Source organism: Aspergillus pseudotamarii, assembly GCF_009193445.1.
Source record: "Aspergillus pseudotamarii strain CBS 117625 unplaced genomic scaffold BDV38scaffold_6, whole genome shotgun sequence".
Classification (NCBI taxonomy): domain Eukaryota; kingdom Fungi; phylum Ascomycota; class Eurotiomycetes; order Eurotiales; family Aspergillaceae; genus Aspergillus; species Aspergillus pseudotamarii.
The window spans coordinates 167536-186711 of record NW_022475020.1 but is presented as its reverse complement, the minus strand read 5'-3'; the positions used below and the strand labels follow the sequence as shown (position 1 = coordinate 186711).

At 48.1% G+C, this 19176-nt stretch overlaps 7 protein-coding genes across 7 annotated transcripts; 4 read left to right on the top strand and 3 right to left on the bottom strand.

The window, feature by feature from the left end:
* Positions 1 to 189: 189 nt before the first annotated feature.
* On the top strand, positions 190 to 5172 carry BDV38DRAFT_278611 (uncharacterized protein; the record flags this gene model as incomplete). Its single annotated transcript, XM_032058779.1, has 8 exons — positions 190 to 637; positions 693 to 730; positions 789 to 1002; positions 1068 to 1184; positions 1233 to 1316; positions 1365 to 1560; positions 1612 to 2184; positions 2250 to 5172. 8 exons carry the CDS (start codon positions 190 to 192, stop codon positions 5170 to 5172), a joined length of 4593 nt encoding a protein of 1530 aa, XP_031917891.1.
* A 719-nt stretch (positions 5173 to 5891) lies between these two features.
* BDV38DRAFT_278610 (uncharacterized protein) lies at positions 5892 to 8256 on the bottom strand (the record flags this gene model as incomplete). Its single annotated transcript, XM_032058778.1, has 6 exons — positions 5892 to 5938; positions 6003 to 6191; positions 6258 to 6464; positions 6525 to 6856; positions 6922 to 7695; positions 7751 to 8256. The coding sequence occupies 6 exons, from the start codon at positions 8254 to 8256 to the stop codon at positions 5892 to 5894; spliced, it is 2055 nt and encodes a 684-aa protein (XP_031917890.1).
* A 981-nt stretch (positions 8257 to 9237) lies between these two features.
* BDV38DRAFT_295656 (major facilitator superfamily domain-containing protein) lies at positions 9238 to 11436 on the top strand (the record flags this gene model as incomplete). Its single annotated transcript, XM_032062747.1, has 6 exons — positions 9238 to 9309; positions 9532 to 9871; positions 9912 to 10841; positions 10910 to 10932; positions 10999 to 11168; positions 11235 to 11436. The coding sequence occupies 6 exons, from the start codon at positions 9238 to 9240 to the stop codon at positions 11434 to 11436; spliced, it is 1737 nt and encodes a 578-aa protein (XP_031917889.1).
* A 637-nt stretch (positions 11437 to 12073) lies between these two features.
* On the top strand, positions 12074 to 12549 carry BDV38DRAFT_236516 (uncharacterized protein). The gene is made up of 3 exons (XM_032053468.1): positions 12074 to 12236; positions 12322 to 12442; positions 12512 to 12549. Exons 1-3 carry the CDS (start codon positions 12146 to 12148, stop codon positions 12540 to 12542), a joined length of 243 nt encoding a protein of 80 aa, XP_031917888.1. The 5' UTR covers positions 12074 to 12145; the 3' UTR covers positions 12543 to 12549.
* Positions 12550 to 13720: 1171 nt separating this feature from the next.
* Positions 13721 to 14603, top strand: BDV38DRAFT_295654 (GTP pyrophosphokinase; the record flags this gene model as incomplete). Its single annotated transcript, XM_032062746.1, has 1 exon — positions 13721 to 14603. The coding sequence occupies one exon, from the start codon at positions 13721 to 13723 to the stop codon at positions 14531 to 14533; it is 813 nt and encodes a 270-aa protein (XP_031917887.1). The 3' UTR covers positions 14534 to 14603.
* A 1031-nt stretch (positions 14604 to 15634) lies between these two features.
* Positions 15635 to 16652, bottom strand: BDV38DRAFT_268116 (SRR1 family protein; the record flags this gene model as incomplete). The annotated part of the gene is made up of 2 exons (XM_032056707.1): positions 15635 to 16301; positions 16369 to 16652. 2 exons carry the CDS (start codon positions 16650 to 16652, stop codon positions 15635 to 15637), a joined length of 951 nt encoding a protein of 316 aa, XP_031917886.1.
* Positions 16653 to 17244: 592 nt separating this feature from the next.
* Positions 17245 to 19102, bottom strand: BDV38DRAFT_278605 (alpha-keto acid decarboxylase family protein; the record flags this gene model as incomplete). Its single annotated transcript, XM_032058777.1, has 3 exons — positions 17245 to 17553; positions 17604 to 18949; positions 19009 to 19102. The coding sequence occupies 3 exons, from the start codon at positions 19100 to 19102 to the stop codon at positions 17245 to 17247; spliced, it is 1749 nt and encodes a 582-aa protein (XP_031917885.1).
* Between the last annotated feature and the right edge of the window lie 74 nt (positions 19103 to 19176).

Below are 19176 nucleotides of genomic sequence, written 5' to 3'. Positions count from 1 at the left end.
AGACTGGTCAAAATACGATACCTCGGCGCAACAGGATTGGTCTGGAGAATGAGCCTCACGAGGCTGACAGCTCAGCTGGACTCTTTTCCAGGACACTTTCGCCTCACTCCGTCATCTCAGTTTCGCATCTCACTCATAACAAATTATTGATCTCGGTAGACCGCCCTCAGTTGAGTGTTCATGGTGAATATGTTCAAGAGTCTACGGGAGAAGCTCTGCTGTGGAAAGGCAGATACGGCTGACGGCCATGAATCACCTTCGCACCCCGTAGAGATTCCCCACAAGACAAGCAACGAGCTGGAGGTCACACCGACGCCGTCAAATGTCAAGCCAAACGTAGCCATCGTTGAGAAACCAGCCAAACGAGATCTCTGGAAAGAAGCATTCGACAGCTTGCCCGACGACCGCAAACAGTATCTGGCGGTGAATGAGGGATGTTCTACGGTAGATGCGATCGACAAGGTTATCAACACCACAGAGCAGAAATATAAAGAGTGGAAGAACGGGGGTCTCAAAATTCGCAGGCGCGATGGGAACGATTTCAATGTCCGCGATTCAGCGGAGAACATATTCAATTGTGCGATGAAAGTGAAGATTCTGGTCTCAACGGCGGTTTCCTTTGACCGGACTGGATATGGTGAGATTGTTATCCTATGACGGGGAAATACAACCCTTGCTCACGCAGGATTTAGCATCTGCTGCATGGTCGGTTGTTTCATTGGGATTGACCGTAAGGACACCTATAGAGGTATTGTGGTTAGATTTGGTCGAGAGGCTAAACGAGAAAGATGATCCAAAATGATATTCAACGTCGAGACGCCGTTTTCGCAGCATCCGAGTACCTTGCTGACACTCTCGCCTACTTTACCTTGATTGATACGCATCACCGGGACCAGCACGTTGATAGCGACCAGAATCTCGATAATGCTCTTCTGGGGGTTTATACGGCGCTCCTCGAATATTCTGCGGAAGTGAATAAGGTGCAGAAGCAAAACGCTGCTGGTAAGCCCAACGCCCACCAACGGGGATCAAGGCCGACCGCAGATCCAGACTAATGACTGCAAAAGTTCGCGTAGCCATGAGCATCAATGCAATTGCCGATCAGCCACTCGAGCAACTGAAAGCAAACGTCAAGGAGAAGGGCCAGGGTGCGGACAAGTGGGCTCACTTGAGCGATAGTCTACGTGAGATTGTTCGTCATTCTGCTTGCATACTTGGCTAATAGATGTTAGGCAACCGAGAAATTGCTCGGAATACTCTCGCTAAGATCGATGAGTCCATTGTTATCAACAAGAATATCGAGTCCAAAGTATTGAGTATGATTTCAAGTATATCATATGCATAATTTATACTGACCAATACAGCTGCGGAAGAGGAAAGAATTCTGAACTGGGTCTCCACAGCAGACTATTCCAGTATTCAAAAAGAAACACGGGATTTCCGAAGCCCTAATACCAATAACTGGTTTCTTACTTCAAACCAATATCAGGATTGGAAGGACTCACCCGGATACATCCTATGGCTTTCTGGAATAGTGGGCTGTGGAAAGTCCGTTCTTTGGTAGGCGAACATTTGTCTAGAGAAAGATGTATACTAACCACAACCATCCAGTTCGACCATTATACAAGATATTGAACGTCTCTGCGAGGAACATTCATCCAGGTGGTTTGCATACTGGTTTTTTCAGTTCAGCAATGATACGACACGGACCGTAGAAAACTTGCTCAGGTCCTTGATCCGACAGTTTAGCCGGAAACCACTGGCACAGTCTATAACCAGGATGTGGGAAAAGCATAACAACCGGGGCAGTCAGCCCAATCGAGAGGAACTATTGGATACCCTTAATGAGGTGATCTCAAGCACTCCTGGCGAAGTGTTTCTGGTGCTGGATGCATTGGATGAGTGTCCCGAGCGGTCGGGACGCAATGAGAGAAAGACACTACTATCTCTCCTGATAGATCTCAACGAGCGTCATACGAATAAGCTTCATATTATTGCAACGAGTAGGCCTGAGCCAGATATTCGTGCTACCCTGGAGAGATTTCCCACGGTTGATTTGGAAGCTCGGCTAGCAGAGGATGTTGAAACCTTTGTCCACGCTGAAGTTAGCACGGGTCGTCTACAAGATCTTCAGGAGGACAAAAAAGCTCGAACCCTTGAACAGTTACTGCATACCCGAGACCGGTATAGGCATCCATTCTGCTCCTTGAAGGACTGAGATAATTGAGCTAACCTATAACACTGGGTAGGCGTTTCCGCTGGGCTGATCTACAAGTAAAACGACTTGCGGATTGCCACACCGACCAACAGATAGACTATGCGCTACGGACGATTCCTGAAACACTTGAGGACACTTACCGGGAAGTACTTGACAGGATCGAGGAAAAGGATATAAACATAGCACGCGAAATCCTTCTTTTCCTGTGCCTTGCTGCTAAGCCGCTAGACGATCGGACCGTCGCAGCAGCGGTATCGTTGCGATCTCCTGATTTCATTGTTAAGATCTGCACAACCTCTCTTGTCATTGTGAGCACGGACGGTGCGATTAGACTTGCGCATTTCTCTGTCAAAGAATACCTGGTGGTCTCAGACAATGTTAAAAAAGACCACCGGTGCCAGTTCTCAGAAATTGAAGGCCACCATGAGCTGGCCGTAAAGACCATAGACCTTCTCCTTTCGCAGAACGAGACGTTGACAGAGAAGATCGCTATGTCGCAGTCCTTCTTGGTCTATGCGGCAAGGCACTGGGGCACTCATGTTGCTGCCGCAGGGGACGTGCTAGACATACAAGGGAAGATCGATCGCCTGTTCACTGAGCCTAATATCTACTTCAATTGGCTGCGGATAGCGGACTATTCGTCCCGTAACTTTGAAAATCCTTGGCACAAGTTGCCTAACAAGTGCGAGCCACCAATTTATCGCGCCTCCAGCATGGGCTTGGTACACACCGTGGAAACATTGTTTGCCAAGGGTGCGGATCCCTTGGAATTCTTTGGTGGAGGTAGACAAAACAATGCATTGACCGTCGCTGCCAGATGTGGCCACCTTGGTATTGTGGAATTGCTGCTGGGCAAAGGCCTTCCGATCGACAAGAGATTAGTTAAGCGCCTAATGAACCAGATTGATTATCCAACTGATGGAAAAGCGGATTTGGAAGCAATCTTGAACTTAGTCTGGGACTTGGATTTGTTGTTTGATAAATCCAAGATGCCCGAAAAGATTCTTGAGGAGGATATAATCTTATCGACAATAGCGAATAAACGTTGTGGACTTAAGTTGATGAGACTTCTTCTTGAGCGGCGACACGAGGCCTGTATTCCTATTACTGATAAGGTGCTGCACAATGCGATACGCTACTCCGCTTTTCCGGAAGAAATGCTTGGATTGCTTTTCGAGAGATGCAATGAGGATATTCACATCGGCCCCTCCTTCTTTGCGGACTTGGCTGAAAACATCTTCTCTCGTTACCTTAATAACTGTGGCGGAATCGATGTTGTTCTAATGAAAAGGGCGACCGAGCTCGCTGTGGACGACTATAGCGTTTCATACTGGGCATGTAATGCGAGCTCGAAAGCTATGGGTTTCATGTTACAGGCCCGTGCAGATATCCGGATCACTGAGCGGACGCTAAGGGCAGCAGCCTCTAATCGGTTGGGGACCGACATGATTCGATTGCTTTTCGATCGGCGAGAGCCAGGCACAGAGATAAGTGAGGCGATACTTCTCGTCGCAGCAGAGAACCAAAAAGGCCAAGAGATCCTGAAGTTCCTGCTTGGTAAACTTGATCCAGCTGCTCCAATCACCGAAGAGATGATTCTTAATGTGGTCGAAAGTCTTCAAGTGGGCAGGAGGAATCATCGCCATAAAGTCTTGAAAATCCTGATTGAGGGAATCAGCCCAAGTACTCCGTTGACCGAGAAGGTAAATGAATTCCTCGTCGGGCAAGGATTGGCTATGGTGAGGCTGGTCATGGACAGACAGCAAGCGGGCTTCGTCGCATCAGAGAGGATGATGGAGATAGCTGCTTCAGACTGGGCCGATGCGGTAGAATTACTGCAATTGCTGATGACCAACGGCGGCGCCGAGGTTCCAATAACCGAGGCTATTGTATGCGCAGCAGCCGAGAATTATGGTGGTTCGTCTGTCATAGAGTATTTGTTTCAGGTCCAGGGAGATGGCCTTCCTATTACAGAGAAAGTCCTCGTCGCAGCAGCCAGAATTCCAATGACACTTGAAATAATTTTGAATAAACGTCCGGGGGCAACGATAACCGACACAGTGTTTGAAGCGGCATGCGAAAACAAGGACGCATTGGTGATGCTTCTCTCGCGACCCCACAAAGATCTGCCAATCAAAAGGATGATGACCAGGATTGTAACATATGGATATGCACCAGAGGTATTGGAGTTACTTGTTGATCGACATTTGGTGGATATCGATGCATGGGCGGTAGAAACAGTTGCCTGCAAGCATAGGCTTCTGGAGGTTTTGCTTAACAGAAAGCCGGATGTCCCCATCACGCATCAAGCTCTCATACGGACAATAGAAGACCGTCATTCAGTGCGCCTACTACTAAATTCAGAAAAGAATCACAACCTTGTCACGGAGGAGGTCATGATGGCTGCGGCAAGGTCATCTGGCAAAGTGGACAGCATGAAGTCCATCTTGTGTCGTGTGGAATCTGCACCAATAACGCGAAATGTGCTCAAAGAGGCGATGTGTTATAGGAAACTAGATGTGGTAGAATTTATCCTCTCCAAGCGGCCTGATCTGGACCTGAAAGCAGTTTGGGAGGAGATTTGGCAGGATGTTGATCTGGATAAACCGGGCGCGATAAAAGGAAGAGCGACCGTAATTGTTGCACGACATACAGACTTCGAATTGACGGAGTCTATGCTGCAAGACTATCCATACGACCAGGCGCTGAAAAATGACTATGGTTTTAATGATATGATCCACAAGCTCTGCATCCGTAGAGTACCGATATGCGCGACCGAAGGAGTGGGAGTGATTGTCCTGGAGAGATGCTCCAATAAAGTTGCTAAGGAGTTCCTGGAGTACTACCCGAATGTCCCGATCACGGACAAGTTATTTCAAGCGGTGGAGAGGAATCCACGGGCGGATAAAGAGGGCTTGTTATCACTACTCGCTCGTAGGAGAGACTCAGCATGATAAATATATAGAAATAACCATAAATACATGGATGCTATGCCACAAGTCAAGTTCTGGGTTTGGAATCTGGAACAGCTCAAATACCTGGAGCATGCAAGTGCAACACTGGAATTAACTTGATGGACTGCGCTTCGTTTGCACTGAAGCTATCATTACCCGTAAATCTTGATCGTATTGATGAGTAGACCCTCGTCCCATACTATCATATACCACAACAACAGCTATGTACAATGCATGAATCTAACCTGCCGTCACTACTGCGGAGCTTCAACAGTTCTTGATATTTCACGTCAGCGCCTACACTTAGGCAAAATTTGCTGACCAAACCTATATCTAGTCTCCGGCCCACTCCAACCGGCAAGTGTAATGAAATGGCCTCCAGCAGCGGAAATATCATCCGTGAGAGTCCTCTGCATTTGAAAAGCACTCTTGAAGGGTATCACATACAGGGTCCGTCGCGAAATTCGTGTGGCAGCGCTACATACAAAAGAGCATATAGAGCAAACAAACGTCCGGGCAGAGAGGAGCAAGACATGCCTGGAGCCTTGAAATGCATACCCTAAGGCTGTCAGCCAGCCAGCTCAAGCTTTCCACGATAAAGGAGAGCATTTATGGAGCTTTCCTGCTAAGGCTCTCGGTAAGTCTGGCGTTTTGCCAATCGGAAGGACTGCCCGTGGTGTTGACTTTGGAAGGATACAGAATACCATGCGTATCCCCGGTCAAGCCCCGCCTACATGTCTGAGCTTTCGGACAAATGCAGCACAATCTGCATAAGTGTTAGAGATATTGCACATATTTTGGCAAGGGCTCTCAGGGTTGCAGATACCTACCCCTTTCCTCGTAGAACTCCAGCTCCAGATACTTACTCCGTGGGCTCGGCCCTAATGATGTCAAAGTGGATTGACGTGACTCCTGTGAAAAGGCACTAGCAGCACTGTCCACGGAGCTGCGACGCGAAGCAGCCTGGAACGGAAGTTTGATCTGTTTTGATTTCGGATGGGGTATGCCCAAGTCATTTACTTGTAAGTGGTAAGCGTGTATCTTCAGATGATATTCGGACTAGAGAAGATGCGGATGACACTCACCTGGCATATCGACAAACCTTGCTCGGCGAGACGTTCCGGGGAAGGAAGCAAAGAATAGCAACGAAAAGGCTTTCGTAATTGGGTCTTCGAGAACACGGATTGTCTCTGATGAATTGGTGTAATAATCCGATCCAACGGATATTTTCCTCACATCAAAGCAGGCTACGACCTTTCTTCGAAGCAGAACCCTTTGAAAATTCTCGAAGTCTACAGATACATATCCTGTCAGCTCGTGCCAATCCGGGTACGCCATTTGGCACGTCTTACCAGTGCGGTCGCGGCATTTATAAATCGGGGAGATACTGTATCTCAGGACAGACTGTTGATCTTCAATCTTCGCTTTATGTGAACCCTGGAACCAGAGAGTGCAGGCATCTGAAAAAGATGCAGGGACTCGGCTGCTCGGTACATAAGGCAGCATAGAGCTCTTAACGGTAGTAGACCCGCGAATGATGGTTTGGGTGACTTTGACTCCTCCGTTGATATCGACTGCTTCAATCGCCTCTGGTTCATGTGTTTGGGTATTAAAGCAAGCTACAGCTGTACAGATTAATGTGCGAAAAAGTGCGCGGTTGGGAATATTCGGGTCGGGAAACTCCCTGATAAATATCAGAATTATCAGTAACGTTGAGTAACACGGTAAAATTGAGAACGATAAACGCACACTTGAACTGGGTGGGTTGTAAGAGGAATCTTCCTATCGGGTATCGGTATCGAGATGGTTGACTGTGGAGACCCAATGGAAAGGTCGGACTCTACGGAGCGTGTACGGGTGATGGGAATCGGTGGCGAGAGGCATTCGGATGACGGCGAGAGGTCAAGAAGCAATGGTTGGGAGGGATGGGATGGTTTCATATCAATAGAGTTTGTATTGAAGGCGTGTACAAGCTGAAAGTCGAGCCAATGCCGGAACTGCTCCCATTCCTCCGCGGTATCATTGATCGACTGAACAGGTTTAGCCAGGGCCTGATGTCTCTGAGAAGGGCCATAATTGGGGACGAGCTCATGCCCATAGCCGACGGTCTCCAGGGCATCGCGCACATCATCGCTGACCTGATGCAGGAAGCGAACCATGGCAGCAACGGTCGGTGTTTCAGCATTGGGCCCGTCAGAGTCCAACGTATACTTGCGGCTGCTAGGTTGAGGCGGGTCCACAGCTAGACCATGGCCGCCGTGTGTATCAAGCCGTCGAGTAAGGTTTCCCAGTCTCTCGGAGATCTCTCGAATGCGATCCAGAACCTTTTGGTACCTTTGACTGTCAACTGAAGGCATCTCGTCATCCTCCGGGATTCCACTAAGTATGTGTTCTGGCCGAAGGCCGGCTGGCCTCAATCGGTGCCCACGCTGGGCTGAGTGGTGCGTATCATAGTCTTCGGTGTCTATCGGGCCGTCAATTATGCATCGCCGGAGGAGTAAGGAGATCTGTGCTGTCATTGTCCTAAAAGACATTAGCCTTGAGCCGATAGTATCCTGTCACAAAGGGTGGCCCTCACTTGATAGATCTTAACATCTCTAGATTCTCTAACTGGTTATTCTCCGCTGTCCGCATAAACCCCAATGTTGCATCGCGTGTTTCTTCAGTAGACTTTAGTGTTGCCACTTTCAGACAGCGCTCAAGTTTGTGCCGAAGACGTTCGGCTTCACTTCGCTCTAAGGGCCATGTAACCTTCTCAAACCAGATGGAGACTTTTTTGCCTAGACTACCACGACGGCTGTTACCTGTTGATGGTTTATCCTGTGTGAGCACCTTGTGCTTATTGACGAACTGGGCGCATTCCTGAATTGTTTCGTTGTAAAACACCCCCAAGTCACGGACGTCTGTTGATGTAGAATTCTCTACCCGCTGTATCCTTTCCAGTAGTAGTTTGATAGTGCCAAACTCCTGACGAAAGGAGTTGAAGTCACCTGCCGCACCTGTAGGGCCATCTCGGACGCTTTCATAAATCGTCCAGACAAATTTGACTCCAGTAATGATATCTCCAATGCCTACCTGGGTCATGGTGAGACGTGCTACGGGGTAGATTCGCCCAATCACCTCCAGTGCCTGCTTGTTGGTACCCTCTGCAAAACGTCGACTGGTATTGCAGATCTCGGTGTGGAATCGAACAGCGGGTAGAAACAAAAGCAAGGTGGAAGCGGCTACCGGGGATCTCGTATTCTTGAGGTACGCTAAATGATCACGAGAGCTTCCAACTAATAGGTAATGAGGCTGAGGGAGGACAGCAAGCCACGGGGTATCGCAATAATTACTAGGCAATAAACCCCCCGTTAGCTAATCGAGTCATGCCATCACTTTCACAGGAATGATATGGGCTCCCAGACTGTTTTAGACTGAAGCGTTTCCGACCCATGCGCATATACGAGGCCATTAACCTTCTGGAAGACCGGAGATTTGAATGTACGATATGCATGACCCGAGATTATTATGAGTCTATCGGAAGTAACGGGCAACCACTCGTGGCGGCGGTGCACGGAGACTAAACTTTTAGCACCCATTTAGTGTCGTCCCACAGACCAATAGTGGAGACCTTGTCAGGAACGTGCTGAGATGAGATGCTTGTATTGAATGTATCTCGCAGCCACAGGGCGCATGCGGATTGCCTTCCGAGCCTTGTATACGATGTCTGACATCAATTTAGCCGACCTCCCCCAGTGATGCATGGCTCAGTCACTCCCAGGGTAGGGCACCTCTTCAACTTTGGTGAAGAATGATATGCACACAGTATAAACTCAACTTCGAAGAAAAGGGAAATACCGCCTCATTGTCAGCCTCAGCCGCTTGTGATCATGGAGCTGATATATTGTGGGATGTCCCCCGTATCCTCTCTGTGCACGAAGAAAAGGCGCACAATTCAACGTTTGTGGTAGGACATTATTTCTGCGCCTCTCGGATTCCTTTCCGATCTTTCGTATCTTGCATTAAAACAATACTTGTCAGGTCCCACTCGTCCTTGACGGTTAGGCTGCTATCGCAAGTGGCATGGGTCTCTTACCTCGGGTGAAGCTATATCTGAACCCATGGGGGAACTATGAGGACTTCCATCATCATGCGGTACGTAGCATATAGAAATACGAGCAGCTCTACTCCATTCTTCTCGCTAACTCGCAGTCTTTAGCCAGCGCAAAGGCGAAATTTTATCATCAGCCGGTTAGAGAGTGCCAGAAAGAGAGAATGGCTCTGGGTGGTAGTGGTCGCCGGGGTTGGCTTTTTTGCTGATGCGTACTGTGTAAGTTAAGTGCCAGGTTGAACCACTTCCAGCGACTGACTTTGCAGATCTTCTCCGTCAACATGGTCGTCCCCATGATCAGCGAAGTCTATTGGGGTAGTTTGGATGCCAAACCCGACCGTGTCCACAACTACGAGGTCGGTCTTAGTATCATCACCTTAGCAGGCGCACTCGTAGGCCAGATTCTTTTTGGTATCGCCGCGGATATCTGGGGTCGCCGAAAGATGTATGGATTGGAGTTGATTGTTTTGATTTTCAGCACTCTTGGGATGTCCATGGCCTCCTCGGGTAAATTTGACTCTATGTCAATCATCGGTGTTCTTCTGTTCTGGCGCTTCTGTATGGGCTTAGGAGTGGGAGCTGACTACCCCTTGTCTGCTGTTATCTGTTCCGAGTTTGTGAGCCCTCTACTTTCACCATGGCACAGCTAACGTCTGCGCTAGGCTTGCGCCCACCCGCATAAGGGGTCGCATGTTGGCGGCCGTCTTCCTCTGCCAATCACTCGGATCGGCTGCGGCGGCTGTCGTCGCTCTCATCGCTGTGGCAGGCTTTCGACATAGTCTACCTAATGATCCAGAAATTCGAGAGTGCACAGGATCTTGTATTCGGAACTTGGATATCATATGGAGGTTAATAGTAGGTCTGGGAGCGGTACCTGCGTTTATTGCTATCTGGTTTCGATTAACGATCATTGAATCTCCCCGTTATACCGCCGATGTCATGCAGAATAGTCTCCAAGCTGCTGCAGATGTCTCTCAGTTTTATCGGTCCGCAGAGATTTCCTCGGCTTCGAGTCTAGGCCATGAGTCGCTTCATCCAGTCGGAGAGACAATATCATTGTCTCCCACCCAAACTCGCGAAAATGGGTTTATCCCATCCATTATCTCTCTGCAGTCAAGCTCTGTGGAACTGGAGAATACCCCAAGCCCTCCAATCTACTTCTGGAGAGACTTCAAGATTTTCCTGAAACAGAAGCGCAACCTCCAGACGCTCGTGGCAACATCCTTATGCTGGTTCTGTCTCGACCTGCCGTTTTATGGATTGGGACTGATGAATCTGGACATTATAAATACCATTTGGTATGGAAGCCATATTCCGTCTGCAGGAGTGTACGGATCTCTCCTTCGGGTGTCATACCAGAGTATCGTGGTCGTATCATCGGGGGCTATTGTCGGTAGCTGTATAGCAGTGCTGACAATCGACCGAATCGGGCGGCGGAATCTGCAGCTGCTAGGCTTCTGTTGGCTTTTCATTCTCAATGTGATCATTGGTGCTTCATTCCGGTACTTGAGCACACACGGTGACTCATCAGCTTTGGTCGTACTTTACGTTCTAACTCAGATATTCTTCAACTTTGGTAAGTGACCGACCATTCCATACCCCAGTGGAGGATACGGCTAAGATTTGTGTATTTGCCCGGGATAGGACCGAACACCACAACATACATTGTACGTCGGATCGGAACAGACTTTCCTGACTCTCCCAATCCTTTATGGTCTCTCTAACGTGTCTAGGCCCCTGCTGAGCTCTTCCCAACCCGGTTTCGCGCCACTTGCCATGGCATCGCAGCCGCCTCGGGAAAATTCGGGTCCATTCTTGCACAATGCTTCCTAGGGTATGTGGACTTTGGTAATGGTGCAACTTGGCGGAATGTGCCGGATTGGCTAGGATATGCACTTCTATGGTAGGTTCATCACAGTCGTGGCGGTCGATTTTGAATGGCACTGGCGGTCTCTAACACCGACACTAGTCTATCATTCTTCATGTTGATGGGCCTTATTGCTACCTTGTGGATCCCTGAGACTAGGGACAAGGAGGGAAACAATAAGTCACTCGAGCGTATCACTGATGATATGCAGGCAAAAGATGCGCCTCCCGTGGAGGAAGAAAACGGCAGCATCCACGCGCAGACTACGACGGCGATGCCTAACTCGGGTTGGAGGTCGGATTGATTTCCCAATCTGAAGATCGTCTCGTCCAAACTGTTTCCATTATTTTTGATTGCTTCGATGTATTACATAGAATGCCTCATTATACCCTTGTCGACCTAATATATGCTCATTATATACCAGAATTAGACAAAGATATGTCCCGTTGACGAGGATAGTATCCAATCGAGGAAACCCCAGTCACCGGACCAATGTATGCCAGTTTCCTCCCTGACTTCACACCAACAAGATTACCCTTGATCTTTTGATCTAGGATACATTTATTGCGAAATGTGGATCAGTTCAAATAATTTCTATCGTTCTAACCACGGATAATCGATTTCCCTTTTCGGAAAATATGCCCTAATTCGACGGCTCATGACGTCATCTCTCATTCATCTTAAGCCCCAAAACATCATAATCTACGATTCTGATCTGTTAATTAAAACCCTAATTTGATCTTAATCCAATGTTGGGGATTGTTCTGTTCCAAAGGAACATCAAATAAACAGTACAAATTCACCCGGATCCATGGTGGGATACAGTAACCCCGATCACCTATAATTGACATCATTAGTCTATGACATAGTGAACCAAAATATAGACTCAGATAAGATATATAGTTTGGGTACTACCACCTTCCTGGACAAAAATCATTTGAACACTACAATCATTTATACCACCTCTAACGACACAGACACCACACTCAGACTTATCTCACCTTATCAAGAAAATGGACAAACTCGTCTCCAAGCTTAGCGGTGGTAGCCACTCCAAGGACAAGGAAGGTGGCAGCTCCAACGACAAAGACTATGTCGATAAGGGTATGTGCCCAGTCTCCATATACCCTCGTCCTAATGTTCATCGGGGATCTCTTCGAGTGTGAGCTGATGTTCATGAATTGATTAGGTCTCGACTCAATCGAGAAGAAGTTCGGCGGTGGCCGCATCAACCCCGACGATCCGAAGGTGCGAGAGACGAATGAGAAATTTACTGATGGCGCGAGGAGCAAGTTTGAGAGTATGACTGGGTAAGTTATCCAAATTATAGATCGATACTAGAAAGTATAGTATAGCTAATTGTTCATGCTTGAATGTAGGAAAAACGTCCCGTCGAAATTGTCCAACTAGGCGAATTATTTATGCTACTCTAATGATGATACTATTGAACACGCAAACACCTGTTATATAAAACTATAGCTAGCTATCAATCGCTAATGAAACAATCCAACAAAAACAGTGGTTCTGGAAATGTGCATCCCCATGGAAGACAGCCTAAAGAACTCCGTAAAGCACAGTGTAAACTCCCGAGGAAGAGGTGATGTCGAGTGCGAGAAGTGGAATCATTGCAGAGCGAAATATCCCTACATTCCAGGTAAATTATTACCCACTTTCTGGCCTCTACGTGTATTCTTGACAAGTCCATGATACAACGTAGAAATAGACAGTCCCGAGTTTCTCACAGGTGTCAAAATTGATGGTGTTCATGCAAAGATGCGGCAGGACACCTAGTAATCCCTTATAACATCCACAACTGTGCCACTGAAATTTCAGGCTTCATGTTGCTAAACCTCATGAGCGGTTCGTCCCGCCCCGGTGAGCATATCTCACTCGCGATAAATTGGTTTAGTGGGCACTATGTAGTTAAAAAAAATATAAGATTAAGATTAAAATTAACCGAGGAAGAAAAGAAAAGTAAAATAAATATACAAGTAAATAAATGGAAAAAATAAAGAGATGAGAAGAGAAGAGAAGAGGAAAAGAAGCGCGTGCTCGGCTGCTGGAGGATGCGAGCTGAGGGAAAGACGAGAGTTCGTTAGCGTCAGGCTTTCCCCACCATCACGACGCTGCTGGATACTTTCGCCGAGTGCAGCAATCAGTATCTTCAGTGTTCAAGGCGATAGTTCAAAATCAGCATTCCTTGTGGCTAGGTGACTGGCGGAGACAGGATCCACCACGCTACCCTAGCAACCAATTGCTGAAGAATCTTCTAACCCAGTCGCTACCATACGGAAGGTGATCTTGTGTGGACGAACCTCACTAATGGCGTGGACGAGCTTGATTGGTCGTTTCTCGGCCACGCTGGCCCATCCCTTGCTGATTGTTGCGACCAGTGCTCTGGATCGTGGGTGATCATCAATAGCTTCTCCACTGGACCCTCAGCTGTGCTTTTTTCAGCTCTTGGACCTCAGCCTCACCAAGTCGGTAACATGTTATATTAGTACTCAAGGCGCCATTTCAACGATCAAGAAACACGCCAGATAATTCATGATTTCTAAAATTATAGCGTTCACTGTTCTTCAAAAAAAATGACCCCCGCTGTTGCTGACTTCGTACAAGAGTACAAAACTAAAAGATGGATCTACGATCGTAATACAGCAGCGACCGTTAAAATATGCAACGAGATGCTTCAAGCCGAGCTTCTCCCGGGGGTTATCACCCACCGGATAAAGGAGCCTTCTAGCTTGGAGCGCAAACTTCTTCAACGGGAGAGTTATTATGGCCGACGGTATCCGTCGAAAGAAGCCATCCAAGAAGAGATTGCAGACCTAGCGGGAGTTCGCATCGCCGTGTGCTTTCCTCAGGATATTGAACGCGTCCACGACGCGCTATGCGAACGATTCGACATGGAGTTAAAGAAAAGCTATGGAGTAGGAGACTCCAGCAAGATTCTCCAGCGTCCAGGGTATTGCGCCACCCATTGTTGGGTATATTTGAAAGAGGACGAGCCACAGGCACGGGACGGACCATACAGGAGGAGAGTCGAAATCCAAATCATTTCTATGTTGCGACATGCCTGGTCTCAATTTGAACATAACGCGGTTTATAAGGCACAATCCAAAATGGATACCGAGGATCGCCAGATACTGCATTCATTGAGCGGTGCCATTCACCGCGGAGAACGGCTCCTGAACTGTATGTCCGAGAACGAAGGCGTCCGACATCTATCGGCTGATCTGCTATTTGAATTGGTGTATGAGGTAGGATGCTTGGTTGTGGATGCGGCCAAACAGGAAACTCGAGCGCGGGGAAGTGCAAAACCCTTAGAGGAGTTCTTGCGAAATTTGAAGATGGCGAGACCTCAGCCCTCGTCCCGTTCCATGGTAAAGGCATCCTTATAGGATAATACCAAGACACTGCGTGTAAAACGCGTCCAACACCGCAAGGCTTGGAAGAGGTTCAAGGGCAACATGAAGTCATCACTCGGGGAAGGGAAACCTACAGAGGCGGTGCCCCCAAACAGGAGTAGGTCACTGTCAATTCTACGTTAAATGGTGCATAGAGTGCTATTCAACACAATCCTGGACATTGCTGCGGACACTGGTCGGACCGGACTGTCTTGAATGAAAGGATAGAGGTGTATCACATCCAATGAGGCCCATGGTTACCACATCCCAAAAGAGTCATATCTAGCGAAGGAAATTCAGCAAAAACAGGTCAGACGACAGAAACGCAGATACAAGCCTGCATGCATCGGAACTGACGGAGTTTCTCTTCCTCTGGGGTGTCGTTTCACGGTCACAAAGTCTACATTTTCTTGTCTCAAGCACGATCATCAGATTAAAGCCATGAACAGAACACAGGCCACTAAACCTTCACCAATTCGGAACTTTCCGGCATAGGGGCGTCTACAATACCCTTCCTAATATGCCTCATAAAGGATGGTTTCATGTATAGCATGGACAGCAGTAGCAGCAGCGCTACTTGAACATGGTATTTGTTACTGCATATGTGGACACCCAAGGAGTATGAATAATTTACACATGACTATATGTCTTTACTATCGCTATCTACGTTTATATGGGTCTTTCTAATTGCCACTTCTCATCCACTGAGGTCCCAGCTAAATCTGCGCCTGCATCTTCCCTATTAAACTCAGAGCGGAACAACCCGCCACCATTCTCGGAAGCCCTCATATAATCCACTGTGGCGAGCTGTGCATATATTGACTTAAATTTTATTCCCTGGCGATATCATAGGTGCTACAAGAGGACTTGAAATTTCCAATGCGATGATCAATCTAGTGGAATTAGGTAAAACCCGGTAGCTTCTAACATGCTTGTTCAAGCCGAATAAAGATTCCAACCTCCCCAAACTTGTCCTCGTCACTCAAGAACTCGATCCTGTCATAAGATTTCATCATCTCTCTCAGTCGTGCGGAAAAGGGATCCCTCCTGTTTGTGGTCAACGCTTGGTACACGAAGCTGGCCAAGAAGATAATCTTACATAAACTGCTCACGACCGTTATGCATCCATCTCTCATCCTCGCATGTATTCCAAATCATCATCGCAGGGCGAGCGATGTCAGCAACGATTTGCCTCACAGGCACATCCGGTGCGAAGGTCACGACAATAGTAGAGTCATCGATCTCCACAAATGCATCTGGATCTTCCAGGATATTAATATCGTATTTCTTGAGAATTGACTTGTCAGTATCGGTGTAGGCAGGGTCCTGTGCGTAGCATTGTACGTTCCCAGATGTCCCTCCCTGACGTTTACCCACGAGGTCACGCAATGTCAAAGCCAAAGCATGCTGAAACTCAGACCTGTGGTCCCAATTGCCCATCGAACGAGGCTGCATAGAACCTAAAGCGAGGGCAACTATCTTCGTGATCGGAGGAAAGCTCTCGCGCGATTCGACCATCTTCTGCAGTTGCGCATAGGATTGGCTGGCTTCCCAGGTTTGGATACAGGCGGTGAAAGAATTCTTGATTGTCTCGGTCGAATCCACAGCGTAGCGGAATCCTGGCAGTAACTCTTTGGTAACTTCGTTGCGCAGCTCCATGTAGTGGAGCACCCTGAGACTGAGGTCACTATATCCATCCATCTGGTACGCTCTGTATGAGGTAAGGAATCCAAACGTGCGGTATTCAATAGCTGGTGCCTTGCTACAACAGTAATGGTCAGCCCAGTCTGAGTTGAACTCCTCATTCCGCAGAATCCATAGCAACCCACAGAACCCATTCTGTGCCGGGCTCAGAACCAGCCCTGGTAACGCCAGTCCTGACTTCAAAGGTTTCTTCGGTACCCTCCAATCCTTTGATAAATATCTCTGGTTTTTCACAAGTCTCTGCTTGCTTAAGCTGCCTACTAAGGTCCTGGAGCTGTTCATTTGTAAAAAACGGTACTCCAGCCTCGTAAAGCCGGCGGATCCCAGCTGTCTCCTGCCTGAACGTGTCATAGTCTCGCCCATGTGAAGAGTGAAGATCTTCACAGTCAGATCCGTCCACGTCATTCATATCTGCTATGAACAGAAAACGATTCAGATTTATTATAGAGGTTACCCTGCGTGATTGAGTGTTATGTTAGCTAGCTCGCGTAGAGGGGAGGCTTTTGTCGTTTGCACTGTAAACAGATTAGAGATCAACAGTGCGTGTAGGCGGGGTGATTGTGCAGAATTCATTTCAGGTCACCATGATTAGCGCCTGACAGATCTTGGCCCATTTCTAAATCTCTAGTGTAACAAGTCTTCTTTGCTGTATAGCAATATGCACATGCAAATGACTTCTAGTGTTGTTATAGGGTGGCTATATTGGATCCTTTGATGAAGAACAACTACGTGCTGCAATCGGCTTAGCCAGTGAGCATACTACAAGACGGTCTGGCTGTAGTTGTAGCGAGAACTGTGCTTGCATCTAGAGACGATTGCTATTCCTGGAGTAACAGAGGGCTATAAAAAGCAACCACGTGACAATTGAGATACTACGTGCCTCCTTGACTGTTAAACAGTCGCTCTGCGTTGTACCATACAGGTTGACGCTAATATCTCCGATTTTCTATGCAATCCTATTTTACTACGCTTCATCGCACAAGGGTACGCGTAGCATCCCGTTATTTCGAAACCCCCTTCGACACCTTCTCTCCCAACGCTTGCAGCTCTGGCGTCATATCGTCTGGCTGGATACAACACTCCAAGAACGCAAGCTTGTCGCTCTCTGTGGACACCCTCTCTATTGCCCGCAGAAGGTCGGCCTGAGTATGGATCTTCTCGGCAAATATAGGCATTTCATCATCATCACCTGGCTTCTCCGTTGCATACGGGTTAGGCGGCTGCGCATGTGGCTTGTCGAGGAACGAGGTGGCTAGCTTGGTATAGTTCCAATTAGCGATATAGTTATATGGGCCGTCGTGTACTGCAGTCTGTAAGTCCCAGTTAGTCGGGACTACATGAAGGAAGCAAGATGACTAACCTCGGTCTTGTATCCCAGATTATTGAACAACAAGATGATCGGATTCAGTTTCATCCGAATCATTGTGCTTATCTCTTGCGCAGTCATTTGAAAGGCACCATCACCTACCATCAGAAGAGCGCGACCATGAGGACGACCTACTTGAACGCCAAGGGTGGCTGGCACGCTCCATCCGATCGATGCATAGGGAAGTTGCATATAGAGATCCACCCCATCTGGCAGCTCAACATGGCTCGAAGCAAACCATGTGTCGCCTGAATCCGCAACCAATGTGGAACCCTCTTGCATCATACTCTGGATACCTGATAGCAAGCTTCGCATTCTTAATGCATCATCGGAAGATTTGATTTCGGTCTGGATGCCAGCGGGGTGGCTCGGCTTAGGACTAGGAAGATATTCCGTCCGGCGAATAATGTTGCTGTCGATCATGGCCAAGACCAACTCGCTAAGGGTTACCGGGTCAATCACCTTATCCCCTGGTAGCTCAACTCTGTCATATTGGAGGGTGATTAAACGGTGGGTCTCCTTTTTAGGGTCAATGGAGGGGGTATGTAAGTCCGACCAGGCGACTCCGATGGTTAGCCAAAGGTCAGAATCTAGAACAACCTTCTCCCCTTCGGGGTTGAGTAAACTAGGCCAGAAGGTGCCCCAATACTGTGGGTGGGATTCCGATATGGAACGTCCGTCCGGTTGACACAACACCGGGCAGCCGAGTTTCTCAGCAAGACGTTGGACAATATTTCGGGAGAGCCATACTTGTACCTGACTTCCGAGGAGTAGTACTGGTCTGTGAGACGAGTTCCACAGATCCGTTACGGCGGCTAATGCCTCGCTATTTTTGTTTGGCTGGGCCGCTTCCTCAACTTTCTGGTCTAAGGGTATCGGGAAAGGACATGGGGTGCCGGCAATGTCGTTTGGAACTTCGATGTATACCGGTAGTGATTGTTGAATACATTTAACTATGGCACTATCAATCACATCTACCGCGGATTCGGCAGAGGTGGTGCGAACTGATGCAGCTGTCACCCCTTGGAAGGCGTGCAGGGCTTGATCCTTATTCGACGGGGACGGTGTATGGTGTGTCGCTTTATCCCCAGTTAAAACGCTAGTAGGTGGACAACCCGATAAGACAATAACTTTGAGTCGCTCCGAACAAGCGCCCGCTATGGCGTTCAGGATAGATAGACCGCCGACTATGTATGGGATGACAACCACTGCCATTCTCCCCTCCGACGCACGTGCATACCCATCTGCAGCGTATCCCGTGTTCAGTTCGTTGCAGCATTCTACCATTCGAAGACCTGGGTTCTCCTGGAGGGCATCGAGGAGGGTCAAGTTGGTATCTCCTAATATGGGGTTAGTGATCGTGTTCAAGTCCACTCCTCCAAAGGGTGCATAGCTTTACCAGGGACGACAAAGTAGTCACGGACTCCCAGCTCCTCCATTCGATGTCCTACATATGTCCCCACCTTGTAATCCTCCGGCTTGGTAATCGTCATTAGGACCTTGCCACTCGGTATATTTCCTTATTGATGGGGAAAGTTTAGGTCTTTGCCATCTGGGTAGCAAAGAC

Excerpts from the sequence above, each read along its gene's own strand:
- BDV38DRAFT_236516 (XM_032053468.1), top strand. The coding sequence starts at position 12,146 with ATGGACAAACTCGTCTCCAAGCTTAGCGGTGGTAGCCACTCCAAGGAC. Across the intron at positions 12,237-12,321 it reads CAAAGACTATGTCGATAAGG|GTCTCGACTCAATCGAGAAG; the intron begins GTATGTGCCCAG and ends TGAATTGATTAG. Across the intron at positions 12,443-12,511 it reads AAGTTTGAGAGTATGACTGG|GAAAAACGTCCCGTCGAAAT; the intron begins GTAAGTTATCCA and ends GCTTGAATGTAG.